Below are 15,353 nucleotides of genomic sequence, written 5' to 3' on the forward strand. Positions count from 1 at the left end.
AAAAAAAAAAAAAAAAAAAAAAAAAAAAAAAAAAAAGTGCAGGGATGGTTAATATCAATCCTTCAAAAAGAATGCAAACAAGATAACCGGGATGACATTTGTATCATCCCTACATAACAATACAGGTAACAATTAGCATGTAACAATTCGTTTAACTACTTAATCCCAATTATGTTTAATTGACACCATTTTTGTCTGTTAACATTTTCTTATTATTTAGTGATGATGCAGATGCCATCCTTACTATCTTGTGCCCCTTGTTCTTGTGGCATGACATTAAGCTACATAGATTGATCGTTTAACGCATTCGTTGTTTTTTTTTTCTTCTTCTTTCAGAGTCGGTTTGAGGAGAATGAAAGAAACTTGCAGCATTTATTACATATCTTCGAGCATGCTGTAGTGGACTCTGAAAATGTATTCATATTTGAATACCAAGTCTTTATTAAAATGAACATATTGCATAGAAGCGTTGGTGTTCTTGAGTTACTTGAAAACTTGGGTTTGGAAGGATCACAACAGACTGTGGACGATTTCAAGTGGACGGTTGATTCCCTAGCTCGAAACTTGAGGGATATTGAGCAAAATATGGAAGTTATCCTTTCGACTGTAAAAGGTAACGTTTATAATATAACCTGAATCTTCTAAGAATTTTATTTAAACCAACCTCTCGTTTCAGAATTAAACTACCAATATGCTAAAACTAGAAATATAACATCTGAGCGGAAAATTGGAAGTCTTAATTATATATGAGAGCATTATAAAGTGTTATCTTAATTCCCTCTAACATATATAAATGTTTATCTTTTTACAGATGTTGCCCTCTCGGATGAGACTGTTCTAATGACCGGAACAAATAAAATACGTGCTGTACAGGCTACATCGTTAGGATCGTTATTTGTAGATGTAGGGAACATAGCTGCAACTAACATGAATATTCTACAAAAATCCATCTATCGGTTCGTATATTATGACTTCATTAAATCTACTTGAAATCTAATTGGGGTAGTAAATATATATATATAATCGAAAGAAAGATCCAACGTATTCAAATGTAATAAAATGTGTATATTAACAGCGTAATTCAAATTTCTTCCAGATCTGACAACCCCGAAATCGTAAAGGGTGAGAAAACATTTGTAAGCCCTATAGCAGTACGACGGTCAGTTGAAGTGGGATGCTGTGTGAATAATTTCGACGTGGCTCGAGATATACTGACAACAGATAAAGCTCAAGCCTCGACAGGTACGCCACTTCTCGTGATTAGGAACAAATTCATCCCCCCTTACCCGAACAATTATTATTTTTTCTTGACTTTTTGCTTCGCATATTAAACATATTTACATAACAGTTGGAACATACTTTTTCATAATTTTAACTTCTGCTTGGTCACTGGTTAAAACTGCGTTACTGACAACGAACTGATTTACTGATTTAATAATGTTTAGTGTTTTTTGTATAAACAAAAAAAAAAAACCAACAAAGTAAAACTGGTAGGTTATTATAACTTTTATTTTTTCTTGTAGCATACTACTATATGATGATGCCTATGATTATACAAAAACACCTAGATATTTCTGGAAGGGTAAACAATGTGGATCTATTGAAAGACTTGGTAACGCTGTACAAAAAGCATCAAATAAGGGCACATGTAACTATGAAAGATGATATTTACATCTACGGAGATCTAACTGTAAAAATAATAGATGGAACGGATGTTAAAGAGATGAAACGCTTTTCCCTTACAGGAAATAGAACTCAGACAATGTCCAGCAAAGAATTCGTTCATGACGTAAGAGTGCAAGATGTTACAATAACTGGCGTACTTAATGATGTTGAATTAAATATGTTGGCAACCAACATTGTAAGAATAAACATCCCAACTATAATTTCTGGAAAGAAGGCATTCAAGGAAAGTTTCTCGGTTGTCGACAAACTTTCTGTTGTAGAAAGAGTGGACACATTAAAGCTACCGAGCGATTTGTTTACCTCAAATTGCTCTCAAAATATAATGGTCCCCAAAACTTTTCAGGGTCCCCTGTTGGTTATGAACATTTACGTTAATGGTTTAGTGGACCATCTAAATACTTCAGATGCGGTGACTCTAACTGTGGAAGACTCTTTGTATGATAAGATGTTTGCCAGGGGAATTGGAGTAGAGAAAGACGTAATCGTTGGAAGACTCGTTGACACTGTGGACGTTTCTACCCTGACTCGTATAATTAAAAAGGACTTTCATTTACCCGGGAACACTATGTTCCTAGCTAATGCCATTGTGGAGAAGAACCTGGATGTTCAAAAGAAAATCAACGATTTGGACGTGGGAAGAACGTATCGTGATGCCATATTCAAAACCGAGATAGTCGAGATTTACTCGCTTAAAGCATTCGATGCTTTGACGGTTCAGTCTGCTACAGTTAACACAATTTGTGGCTTTAATATAAAAGATTTCATGCTTACCAGTGGGAATCGGAAGATAAGAGGTGAGCAGTAAATTTCGAACCAAACTTAAGTGCTCTATCTCGGACTAAACTAGTATTGTCTAACTAGGTTTACATTAGGTTAAATAACAATTCTTAGCTCTTAAATACTCTTTAGATTGTGTGGCGAATCTTGTGTATGTGACTTGTTAGTGATTTTGGTTAAATCTTTTGGTATGTGTATATAAGCTTATCTTTTTTTCTGCAGGCACAAAATTTCTTGACGAAACAAAATTCTCGGACCTTAGAAGTGGTAAGTTCGTATGGATTTAATTTGTCACTTTACGTTAATAAACTGCTTATTATATAATCCTATCTTTTGTTAGCAAAAAAAAAAAAAAAAAAGAAATCTAATCTGCTTTTGTCTTGCCAATTATTCTCTCTAAATATCTTTAATTTCTCTTTACGCAACCCAAGATTATTCACTTTTTATAAATGAAGAATTGCACTATTAAAATTTGAATATTAATTGTTAATTTTCAGAAGCAAATATCGCAGACGAAGTTGATTTAAAGCTCCTCGAGGCAGAACGTGTTTCCCTGAGTTCTCATAGTACTATACAAGGTCATTTGGACTTCTTTAAAGTTCTTTTAGTCGAAAATGCTGTAACGGAAACTGTAGATGGCGTTAGTATACACAATGCTGTCCTAGTTTCTCTTCCCCAAGAAATTGCGAAGAAGACTTTCAAACCTACTTTAGCACTTAATCGGAGGAATGGGCCCCATCTCTCGGCTCGACACATGAGAGTGATTGGTGATGTTTATGTAGAAACAACAATTGATGCATATGACTTAACGGAGCTTGCACGAAAAAGGATAACTACTTCTTCCAATCAGGATATCTTGGTCGAAGCTATACTTGGTGATAACAATGCTGTTTTAATAGAAGCGGAGAGAGTAAATAACTATGATCTTGTTAAACTTTCAAAAAACGTTATGTCTCTCAGTAAAACTCAAATCGTATCTGAAAAGAACTTTGAAGGTAAGTTCCTTTTCAATCAAAGTGTTTTGTTCAATTAAAGGAGGTAAAAGTCAAGGGTGAAAATATTCTGTAGTACGCATGTCATAATGACTTGTGGCGTTCTATTCCCAATCTGCAAATCATCGGTTCGACTTCCAATACTGGATGTGCTCCCTCTTTTAACCATAATACGAGGTCAATCTCGATTACAACAGCCTAAGTAGTTTTCAGTAGCTGCTTTCCCTTTAGCCAATTACTTCATAACTGAGGATACCTAACGCGGATATTTGTTTATCAAATTCAATAAATAAATTCCACGATAACGTAGCACATAAGCTACAGCAATAATCTAAGTTAGTTCTTATTCTTAACAGCCATAGACGGACTATTTATCATAAGCTTCCGTAAGAATCTACTTGTAGACGTACTGGACTATAAATGAGTGACATTAAATGTTCATTATGGTCGTTTAGTCTTTAGGGACGTCAATTGCCTAGTACATAATTGGTTTCTTTAGGTTATGTTTGTGTAATACTAGACGCTGGTATGGATGAATTGTGAGGAAACAATCTTTCTATCTCTTATTGTAAACAAAATATTTAAATGTTTTTTTACAGGTGACATTTCGGTTTTTGGAGGTATTGGAACGAGTGGAGGAATATCTAACATTAGACTGGATTTGGTTAATTTCAACGCTATCCAGTTGAATGGAGATCAAACTTTATCTGGTCACTATACTTTTCTAGACGTCTTGCCAGTGGTCGAACATTTGAATGTTAGAAAACTTGTAAATAATGTAGACCTTACCGACCTGGTGCAAGACTCTGTCATGATGGAAGGTAACCACGTACTAACAAAACCTATACGTTTCCAAAGTGTACTCCATATAGACGGAGATATTAACGCTATACTTGTGAACGGTATTCACCTTCCTCACAAACTATTTACTCAAACTTCCCTTCAAGTAATTACAGGTAAGCTAAATTTTTAATGATCTATATTTTAAAGGCTACCTTCTTTTCGGTAAAGAATAGGACTTAATGTGCTTGTGCCTTTAAGTTTGATAGGTTTCAATGAAATAATATCCGTGCAACCTTTTCTTCTCTATACTCGTCACGAATGATAATCTGAAACTCGTTTTAAAGCACATTTATTTCTCTAAAGTAACATCGTACCTTACTTGGTAAATGTCCTCATTATTTGATACCTTTTCCTTTGATTAACACCATCGTTACTTTCCCTATTCTAAAAAAAGGAATAGAAATTAATGGACTTAAAGAAAATAACTTTAACGAGAGCTCTACGAGAAAATGTATTTTCCTCATCCCCCTAAAAAAAAACACTGTCGTCTCTATTTTATCCATCTTAACTAAGCTTGAATGATATCATTCCAGGTGTTTTCGTGTTTGAACGTGGACTGGGCTTATCCTCAAACCTCCTGATAACGGGACTAATCAATGGAATAGATGTTTCTTGCTTGAGTGCTATGACAATGAAATTAGACCAAAAGAACAAAATTGTTGGGAGTTTAAAATTTCAAAATGAAATTGAAATGAAGAACAACCTAACCATTTCAGAGCTAGTAAACGGGATAAAGTTGTCTTTACTCCAAACTGAAGCGGTTTTAGTTAATGAAAAGGAACAAATAATTTCAAAATCTATTGCCAACGAGGTTTTTGTGAAAGCTAACTTGATGACGAATGTAGTGAACAACTTGGATCTAGAACAGTTTGTAGCAGATGCGATCTGGGTAATTGGAGAACAGGTTAGTTGTCAACAAGTCTTCACTTGTGATTTTTTTTTTGAACTTCAACTAATTCCATACAAGTCACTTACTCTTCTTTTGCTCTTAGGATATTCCAACTTCAAAAACCTTCACGGAAGAAGTGGTGGTTCTCCATAACTTGCAGGTACTAGGTCCTTCTAGTGTTCATGTTGTAGATGGGATTGATCTTGTCCGACTTGCCAGAGATGCTGTTTACACTGACAAGGCTCGGAAGATCGAAGGTAACTTCTGAGTGGCTTAGGCTAACGATTCCAGACTAAATGTTTGTTGTGTGTGTGTGTGTGTGTGTGTGTGTGTAATGAAACCTAAAATATGTTAGCATTAAGTAGAATGGGAGAATTCGCCAGAAATGGTACTGAACCTAGTTTTTTAATAGTTAGTTACTTCAGTGCTGTATGCCTAGTTTAAGTAGTTCTACTTTACTTCTAATCCAACTTCACGGCTTGGGCTTTATTTCTAGATGTGAAGGTTTTCAGTAACGTTGTGGAAGTTGACGGCAGTATCCTTATCCACGGACGTATAAACAATATAGATTTATCTGTAGGAGCTATTACCGTGACCAAAACAGGTCAGTTTATAAAATCTTGGTGAAATTTTACAGACGTAACTAAATGCTAGTTATCTAAATGTAATGGATGTAACTTTCATCTATACCAATCGTCACACCTTAAATTGGGGAAAATGGTACTGATGTGTACCCGTTTTATGTTTGTTAATATCGAAGTTTTTAAGATGACTAATCAAATTAATCTTGTTTACTTTGTTTTACATATCCAGTTTATCTGAAACAGTTTTTGTAAAACAACAACAAACAAACCACATTCTACTTAGGTGATGATATCCAGCGTATCTACGGTGAAAAACTTTTTACCAACGTGTTCTTCAAAGACCTCGTAACTGTTGTCGAAACGGTAAACAACCACGTTCTGGAAGAACAAGTGAATGATACTCTTCTGAAAACTGGAAACCAAATTGTGAGTGGTCGTAAAATGATAAAGGTAAGCCTTGGGAAAGTTGCTCATAGTTGGTAGGAAATAAATAAATTCTTCAAAATCGGTAAGGTTAAGTATGTGTATGTTTTTAATTTACTGCTGCCTTGATTTGCTTAAGATCTTTTTGTAAACGGAGCTACTTCTATTCTGTATATTGCAGGGCAACATTCTATGCGAGAAAGACTTACACTTAATGAAGGTGAACAACATCAATTTAAAAGAAGCAGTGAATCTGCACACTAAACAGGTCATATTTGGACAGCTGATGTTTTCCGGTGGTGTTAAATCTCGGAATCTTTACGTTCAGGGTAGGTTTAAAAACAAACTATTTCAGATATAGGAACTTAATTTTTTACTCTTGTTGTTTATAAATTGAATCTTTAAATGTGATCATTCGTGCCAACAGAGCTTTATCTTAAAAGCATTTACATAAGGAATTTCACTACTCGCTTACTGAATACCTTTATGTAAACATTTCAATTTACCATTCCCCAGAGCAGGGTTCTTTCGTTTCACATGCTGTAATGTTACCAAATCAAACTTCCAGTTGCACCTTGTATTCCAACCAGTATTAGAACCGTATTTTCTTGTAAACTTGGGACAGGAAGGATGAACGTTCACTGTACTTTTGCTCTACTTTAAGGTCTAATGAACGAAGTCAACGTCTGGTTAATGGTGGAAGAAGCTATCTACCTGGACACCAACCAAGACATTTTCCCGGAATTCTTTTTTGCTGACTTGTTAGTTAGAGAGGACGCAATTATTGGAAAGAAAATTGATCACATTGATCTCGAAAAGTTGGATAAAGCAGTGGTTAACTTTGACATCCACTTTAAAGCAAAAACTCAAGATATCTTGGATGAGACTCGTCGACAGCAGCTTATTGGAGACTACTTATGGGATGTACTAGAAGGTATCTCCTAATTTAGTGTTAAAAACGTGACGATTAGTTTGCTATCTCCTAAGTTAATTAGGGAAAGTAAATAGTTTGGATTGTTTTTAATGTGAAGGTTTTGTGACTTAATGTTTAAAAAAAATTCTACTTTAATATATAGAAACTGAAATACTAGTTAAACAGAACACCACTTTGAGACTAATAATGCTCGAAGACTGCTTGAATGGGTAATGAATAAAAACTGTATTGCAAGTTTAATAACAAATGTACAACATTTCGACAAGGTTTTGTTATCATCACGTAATAAAGTTTTTCTTCATTACCCATTCAAGCCGTCTCTGAGCGTTATTAGTCTCAAAGTGGGTTCCTCGTCATCTAACACTTGGTATTATCTCATCTAGAGTCGCTGTACCACCTGGATAAGTTCGTGTTCTATACTTCACTCAACATCACGGGAGATTTTGTGGATGTTCTTCCGCAGACAACTGACTTCAATATTGTTAAGATACCACGTAATAGCTATTACGGAAGGGCTTACAACTTTGTAATCGAACATCCCAAGTTGCTATTCCTTGACTCGATATTCACATCCACTACTGTACGTAGAGTTCCTTTTCAAATTCTTCAGCGTGTCTTCGTTATCAACGTGGCTGCTCCCCATTCAGCAGTTGGTATGTATGTTTACTTGTTTAAGGCTTGCTTCACTATTTGAATGAAATCTAGGTTTACTAAAGTTGAATACAAAGCTATTTTTATAAGGTCAATTCTTCATCTCTAGTTCTGTTTCAAATTTATTTCAGACACTGTAATTAGAGAGAGAGAACAGCCAGTGGCTTCACTGGGGCAAGGTATATTGGACATCTCTGTCATAAATTTGGACGAATCTTATTGCAACATCATCGTCCTAGATGTCGAAGGCACCTGTAAGATTTACGTGTTCAAAATGGGTCATGGTTACAATGCATTACTAACACAAGTGGCTTTTGTACATGCTGGAAAAGGTAACTTTTATGATATCAATCTTAACGTAAACTGAGTAAACTTTGTTTATTAAGGCGAAATAACCTCTAACCGAATCTAGTCGCTACAAATCCAATAGCAGCTTGGAACTAGGTGATTTCGACTTTTCCGGATTTTGTTAAATGGTAATAATTCCTTTTACATAATTCTTAAATTGGACAATTTTCTAAATATAACATCTCTCTCCCAACTCTAGAAGCGATAGGGATGACTGCGTTCACTTTTAAGCAAGAAGAGGTTCTCATAGCAGTTGCGAGGAAGTTTCCTTTACCATATACCCAAGGATCTTCTCTCTTGTTCAAGTTCAGCAAACGAAATATTGAACTGGTGCAAGAGATAGCAGCGCCAGCTAGTGACGATGTGCTATATTTCCAACACTGTGGGAAGCACTATCTGGCTTTTACCAATGATGTTCCTGTTCATGAAGCACTGGAACCAAATTCTGTTAAAGTGAGTGTTCCGTTCTCCATTTCTACTTGGACCAATTTCATTTTTGGAGTGGCTTACAAATAAGTTTATGTTGAGTGTAGTTCAAAAAGCAAGACTGATTGCCTACGATCTATTGGAGGATGCAAATGTTACTGTAACCACTTTTTAAAAACTACCTTTAATTCTCTCTCTACAGGTATATCGCAGCTGCGATTGTCTTGAAACCCCATTCCGGCTCCATCAGAAGATCTACTTTGACAATCCCAAATCTCTGGAAGTTTTCAAGCTGGGTAGGCTGCACGAGCTTTACATGATCATTTCAAATTCGACTGTGATTAAATTCTATCACCTTCAAGGTAAAGTGTCACTAACTGAAGCATAAAGTAGTTTACCTCTATATAAAACGGGAGGTTCTCTTGGTTTTCAAGTATTTGTATTTTATTAATCTATTCTAGTTATAGCTGCACTGTCTTGAGTAAAAGTTTTGGTACTTGTGCAATTGTAGGTTTACTGTAACCCCTTAAATTCTAATTGTTGTGTGAGGGCTTGACCCGGTCTGGAACAAACGGGGCCAGTTTGATGGTTCGCCACATTTTCTGAATGATGAAGTTTTGATTAGGATAAAAATAGTTGTTAAACACTTACGTAGTGTTTATTGCATTTATGGTACTTTAAATTAGAAACTTTCACATCACAAATTTAGTTTTATACTGTAATTATCCAGGTTGACGCTATTTGATAACAAATAACGTCTCTATCAACATTGTTTATCATGTCTCGGTCTGATAAGACGTGATATTGGAGTGTAGGCTTCGTCGGTAATGTGTAAATGAGAAAAAAAAATAGTGTGAAATAGTTATACATTGCTTACTCGTAAGTTCTTAATCGGTTTTTAGTAACGATGCCTTCTTTTTCAGGGGAAGGGGGTTTTGTGAGTAATACTACTTTCGTAAGTGACGATATAAGGGATGTGAAGCCCTTTGTTGCCCATGGTGAGCTGTATGTGGTAGTAGTTCAAGGAGAGAATTCCAAAAGTTCAATGGTTCTTAAGGCTGAGATGAAGGGTATGTTTCTCCTAGTTGTATAGTAAGCTAATGAAGTCACTTAAATATTTCGTATGCTTTTCTTGATAGGGAACTACACGTTGGTTATCACTTTCTCTTTCTCTCCCTTAATTTATTCTATGTGGTGTCATGTTTTCTGACCTTTGTTTAAAGCAGAGGAGAATCATTGGACGTGGTGCAATTGTTTTTAATGGCTTAAGATGACTATTCTTATAATTAATTTGTTTTATATGGTAACCTAAGTAAAGCTTAAGATAGCCTTCTTAAATCATCAGCTTGAAACCCTCACTCTTTGGGAGAATTCCAACTGTAATATTGGTTGAATGTTCGAATTCTTAACTAACCTAAATCCACTAACTACTTATACTTTGGGTATTTTACAGGTTCCACAGTACCACCACGCCTCGTGACACACTGGCCGTAGGGACTGAAATTCTAAGATTTTTAGTTTGAGTTTTCATTATTATAAACTTTTTGGGGTTAATCTTGTTTGACGAGTTTGTTTTTTTTTCTAATTACATTTTTGTTATTTATCTTTTTACAAGTTAGATATTTAAAGTTCTTAGTTTAGAGTTTGTATACAGTTGTTTATTTATAATAAACTATTTAATTTTTAATATTTCTATTCAAACTACATTTGCTCTGAACTTGAATTTTAATACAAGTAAGATTAATCAAAATAAGAGTTCAAAAATCAGTCTTATTAGCAACAAACAACTTGGAGTTGTTATTTCAATTTCTGTAACAAAGCCAAAACCTTTCAATACAATTAAGTTCCATGTAATTTAGAACAAACAATGTAGAGTAACGAGTAAGTTTTTAGGCTTTAAAAAATAAATTTTATCATTCCGTTAACTACTTGTACAATTTCATACAGTCCCTAGTCATAACATTTACGAGGGAATTTTAAAATAAAATTATAACGTGCTCTTTCGTTGGGCGTGTTCTACATTATTTGGGAATAAATGGCAAATCCAGGAGAAATGGGTAAAATTACTTTCTGAATTTTGACGTTTTCTCTAGCCACTTTTATTTATACGTGTAACAGAACACTTCAACGAAAAGTTTTCGCTACTGGTAGTAAGAATAATGTAAGTATATGTTTCAGTCCTCATTACTTCACTGACGCCATGCTGCGAACTCCCTTATTCGTATTTATGACTAATTTATTTTCTAAACCTTTCTTTGAAATATAAGAACTTCGACAAACATTTTCCGTAAAGAAAAAAAGATGAAGTCCAACTTATTTAAACAACTCTAAGTTTTATAGTCCATTGATTAGATACAACTCATTCATGAAATTCACTTGTTTTAGATTTCCTCTCGTATACATAACATTTTTTTAATACTTATGAGAATTTAAAGTCTGTATTACAAACTGAAGAGTTTTGCTCATTGTTAAAAACACAACCTATTACTCCAGAAAACACAATTGCTTTAATTCAAGCCAACGTTTCGCCATTCCGGCTTCATTGGAGCAACGAAAACTCTTAACTTAGTTAAACAATTAATATGCTCAGTAACATGGAGAAAATAAACAAACTGAAAGTACATGCAAACTGACAAGCTAATAGTATTTAAAGTGTATGTGTGTGCGTCTGTATACCGTTGCTTATTCTAATGCCACTTTGTATTACTGACAGGTCTATGAAAACAGTGGAGAGTTTGTTTGTACACCAGCTCTCGGATCTTGCTAATGTAACTCTCAGAACGGTTTCTATAATGGTGTCCCAACCTTACAAATTTCTTTGGTCCAATACTCTGGAACTATTCTGGAGTAGAGATCACTTTGTCTATCTTGAATGTGGTGTAGGTTACTGGCTTTGCTTCGAGTTGGGGCGAGGCCTTCACTGGTTTTTTGTTCCTAGTGGTGTACTGGACTGCCTGTTGCTGGTTTCAGTAGCTTGAAGTTGACGGACATCTTATTCTTTCTTCCCAATGATCCGACTACTTTTTGATACAACTTTAACTCTGAAAAGGTAATTTCCATCCTTGGTACGTATTGGTCCCGATAGAAACGACCACACATCTGATGACACCAGCTCTTGGTGGTTAAGTACTGAAATGTTTACTTTTTCTTTATTTACTTTGGTTCTTGACAGCAGTCGTTGATTTTCTAGAAGGCTCTTGATGACTGGGATGGAACTGGAGATTGGCTGACTAGTTGGTGGCTCGAATTTTTGTTCAGTGAGGTATGGAGTGCAGAGGCGTTTGTCTGCTTTATTTGAGGTGGCTCGGCCTCTGGAAACTTCAGTTCTAGCCCGACCACTGACTTGGAAAGATAGTGATATCCGATTGTGTCATCTAGCACTGAATATTCATCCATGATCCCTATTGAGTGATAACTCTGCTGGCTCTAGACGTGTTTGGCTCGGTGAAGTCTTGCTCCTTGTTCTCCATGGCAGGATACTTGGATTCTTACACACAAGTTCAGTAACGCAAAACACTGACTAATTAAAGACAAAATAGCCAGTTTGTTCCAAAACTTGAGCTTCAATAACAAAGGTCCACATTGAAAACGCGAGGTTAGTAAAATGTAACTGGCCAAAAGGTCAGCCAGGTGTGTACACTAAAAGGGGTTCCTAACTGCCTGATCACAATCATTATTCTCCTCTAAAATTACCGTAAATTACATTCATGAAGTTGCACATTTATAGCATTCATATGTGGTTATGCTGCAATTTATCATGGGAATGTGTATCCCTGAAACATGTTAACTAAGTCTATAGGCCTCTTTTGGTTTGTATTTCACCAATATCTATTTTGGTGTGATGCCCTCTTTTACATAATTACTGTCAAACTGGATCCTACATATGTACACTGACCCAGATTAGGTCATATTCGCCTTCACTTTTGACTTTTAGTATTCACTAACGTTTTCGTTGTTGATCCTTAAGGACCTTCTTTCAGTTACAAGTTTAGTATTGGTAATTGTGGGAATTAAAGTTCAATAACTTGGGTACTACTTTCTGCCTCCTACTAGTACACTTGCAGCTCCTTTTACGACAAAATTAAGAAAATATTTATCAAATTGTGTACTATATTTCAATTTGCCTGATTATAACAATCAAATAAAACATTAGGTACACCAAATTTGTATTTGTTATAATATTTAAGCTACTGCCTGTGAACTTCAGTTACTTTAACATTTTGATTCAAAATATAAATATGGCTATGCACATTTATACAGACTAATAATTTTTAACATATTTCCAATGGCTCCTGCTCGAGCTACAATGTAACTGTCTCGTGATACTTTCTATAGTTATCATTTAATAAAGTGCTGTAACCTGCGAGCTGTTGAACTCGAGTGTTAGTATTAGGCATCATGAAATGAATAATTACTGGCCAATATTGGTTGTACTAAGAATTTTCGGCTAAAACCTTTGGTAAGTTAGGATTCGTTTTTGTGCTACTACTGAAGTATGTATAAACATACACTTAAAAGACAACTTCTCCACGTGCAGCGAGAGTTAAGTTTTGTTTAAGTATACCAACATCAAAGATTATATAGCAGTCTTCATGGAGCTCTCGTTACCATGCGAGCTTTGGAAGAGATTTTTGCAAAATGTCTGAAACGTTTTCTCTTGGGGGGGGGGAATAGCCAGTTAGGCTGGAATTCAACAGGTGTAAATCCCTTTTCAGTGTGTTTTTTGAACTCTGATCAAACTGTCAGTGTATTAATTAGTATATCTATCAACGCCAGCCATATAAACCGTGTTAATTGAGCAGTTATCCAATATATTAGAAATGCATCTTGTAATGAAATTTGCTCGATAGTTCAGCAAGTAGAGGTTGCAAACCCCCAATAGTCTCATTAATTGTAAAATCAACAAAACATCTTCATTTATGATGATATGGAGGTAATCGAGCAACATAGAACATACACTGTACCTTACTTTCTAACCTATCGCGTGATGCTGTAAGGGGCACAACACTCATTCAGTTGCACTTTTGAAATCCTAATTATCATCCCCCTGCTGCACAAGCTAGTAATACACAATGCGTTGCATTTAATAGCACAACCAGTCCTATTTTCATGGTAATGTAGTGGAAATTGCACAATATAGCAAATACATTGTACTGTGAATATCAGTTGCTAGCTTGGAAAGCGAGGATCACAACTTCCTTTCACTTAACAAGTATTTGTCCTAATGGCCATACTAACTTAAAACTTTGGGTTCAGTCCTAGTCATATCCATTAGGAGGACATTGTCAGCGGTTCTGTGGACCATTGGAGCAGAATCTTACCTCTACCCCTGATACCTACTTATCTGACTCATTCTGAATAGTAAGATATGTACTCTCTGCAATTTCTTCCTCATCCTTTGGGTCAGAGTGGTATAAGCCAGTGTTTTCATCTTCATCCAACTCTATTACATCTCTTACTCTTGGAGTTCTGATAGTTCACTAGACGTTCGTTGTTCAGATGCAGCTGCTATGTGTACTAGGCACTTGCATGTGCCCTTTGACTCGTACATAATAGACCAACTCATTGGAGTACAAGATATTTCTTCAGGTGCTCGAAACTGGGCTATTCAATGCTTTATGCACATCAGCCACATACTGTGTAGGTGTATCAACCAATGAATAAGCCTTGGCCCACTTTATGAAGAACTCGATGACAATGAGCGTGTATAAGTGAAATTTTTTGTCTTCAGAAGTGGGCCAGTAATATCCACAGCTATTCTCTATAGAGGAGAATCAACAATTCTTTCCTGGAGTTTCCCTGTTAGGTTGACTTTTTCTTTTTAGGTTACACACAATAGTGTTCACTCTACTGCTGTTTAACACCTTTGTGTCCTTCAGTTTTAGTATTATACAAAGTTTCTTGCTCCTAAGCTGTGAAACAGGAGTAGGAACCACTACTTAATGGTTGGTAGTGATCTTGCAGCCAATCGTCCTGTACTCGTAACTGATCTTAAGAGAAACCTAGGCTAAGTCGATCCATGCTATGTTCCTCAATCTCAAATAGGTATACTTCACCTTGTTGCACAGTAAAAAAAATATCTGTTAGACCTGGGTCTTGCTGTTGCTCTTCCCAAAGCTCCTGGAGCACTAAACATGACATCCATCCACTGGTGAAGTCATCTACAGTATGGCTTATCATTATAGCAAGATCCAAATATTCAATGAATGGGCAAATCTCGATATCTGGTAAGACAATTCATATGCATTTCCATTCTGCAGCTATCATGTTCCCGCAGTTCTGTTTTCTAATGTGCTATCATCATTCATCTTGGCTTTTCTATTTCATTAACCATTTCAATCTTGATAAAGTTGTACATAAACCATAGGTAATACAATGTAAAAACCAGGATTATGTGAACTCTTCATTTGTTCACAGGCTGAGGCCAATTTCTCACCACAAATGGTTTAGCAAAGTTCGTAGACATTCTTTCTGTACCTGCACTCTTATGTGCATGAATACATATTTTGCAGGTTTCGGGTTCAAGCCTGCATTTTCTTTAATGCAACGGAATACTAGTTTTATGTATTCAGATGCAGACTCTACTATGTGATCAAACCAAGGCATTTTCAACATCTATCAGGCACTTTTCCCGTTGCAGCTCAATTAACCTCTCAAATGTGGTTGGTTATTTACACAGGCCAAATAACATGACGTAAAACTCGTACAAGTCTTCTCTCGTGCTAAAAGCAGTCTTCAGTCTGCTCACATCATAAACTTTGACTTGCCAGTATCTAGATCCCAATCTAAAGTACTGAACC

At 35.7% G+C, this 15,353-nt stretch overlaps 1 protein-coding gene across 1 annotated transcript in view; it reads left to right on the top strand.

Moving 5' to 3' along the window:
* Nucleotides 1-10,113, top strand: part of LOC111086391 — a 22,160-nt gene extending 12,047 nt beyond the window's left edge. Inside the window, exons 8-27 of the mRNA XM_022389029.1 lie at nucleotides 337-613; nucleotides 812-956; nucleotides 1,097-1,242; nucleotides 1,524-2,480; nucleotides 2,686-2,730; nucleotides 2,961-3,458; nucleotides 3,812-3,861; nucleotides 3,976-4,411; nucleotides 4,832-5,202; nucleotides 5,291-5,444; nucleotides 5,684-5,791; nucleotides 6,055-6,221; nucleotides 6,376-6,523; nucleotides 6,859-7,128; nucleotides 7,512-7,781; nucleotides 7,911-8,111; nucleotides 8,327-8,580; nucleotides 8,756-8,915; nucleotides 9,477-9,623; nucleotides 10,007-10,113. Coding sequence (XP_022244737.1) covers nucleotides 337-613; nucleotides 812-956; nucleotides 1,097-1,242; nucleotides 1,524-2,480; nucleotides 2,686-2,730; nucleotides 2,961-3,458; nucleotides 3,812-3,861; nucleotides 3,976-4,411; nucleotides 4,832-5,202; nucleotides 5,291-5,444; nucleotides 5,684-5,791; nucleotides 6,055-6,221; nucleotides 6,376-6,523; nucleotides 6,859-7,128; nucleotides 7,512-7,781; nucleotides 7,911-8,111; nucleotides 8,327-8,580; nucleotides 8,756-8,915; nucleotides 9,477-9,623; nucleotides 10,007-10,047 — 4,845 coding nt within the window. The 3' untranslated portion in view covers nucleotides 10,048-10,113. The remainder of the gene's footprint in view (nucleotides 1-336; nucleotides 614-811; nucleotides 957-1,096; nucleotides 1,243-1,523; nucleotides 2,481-2,685; nucleotides 2,731-2,960; nucleotides 3,459-3,811; nucleotides 3,862-3,975; nucleotides 4,412-4,831; nucleotides 5,203-5,290; nucleotides 5,445-5,683; nucleotides 5,792-6,054; nucleotides 6,222-6,375; nucleotides 6,524-6,858; nucleotides 7,129-7,511; nucleotides 7,782-7,910; nucleotides 8,112-8,326; nucleotides 8,581-8,755; nucleotides 8,916-9,476; nucleotides 9,624-10,006) is intronic.
* Nucleotides 10,114-15,353: the final 5,240 nt, after the last annotated feature.

The sequence above is a fragment of the Limulus polyphemus genome, unplaced genomic scaffold (genome assembly GCF_000517525.1).
Source record: "Limulus polyphemus unplaced genomic scaffold, Limulus_polyphemus-2.1.2 Scaffold1060, whole genome shotgun sequence".
Taxonomy (NCBI): domain Eukaryota; kingdom Metazoa; phylum Arthropoda; class Merostomata; order Xiphosura; family Limulidae; genus Limulus; species Limulus polyphemus.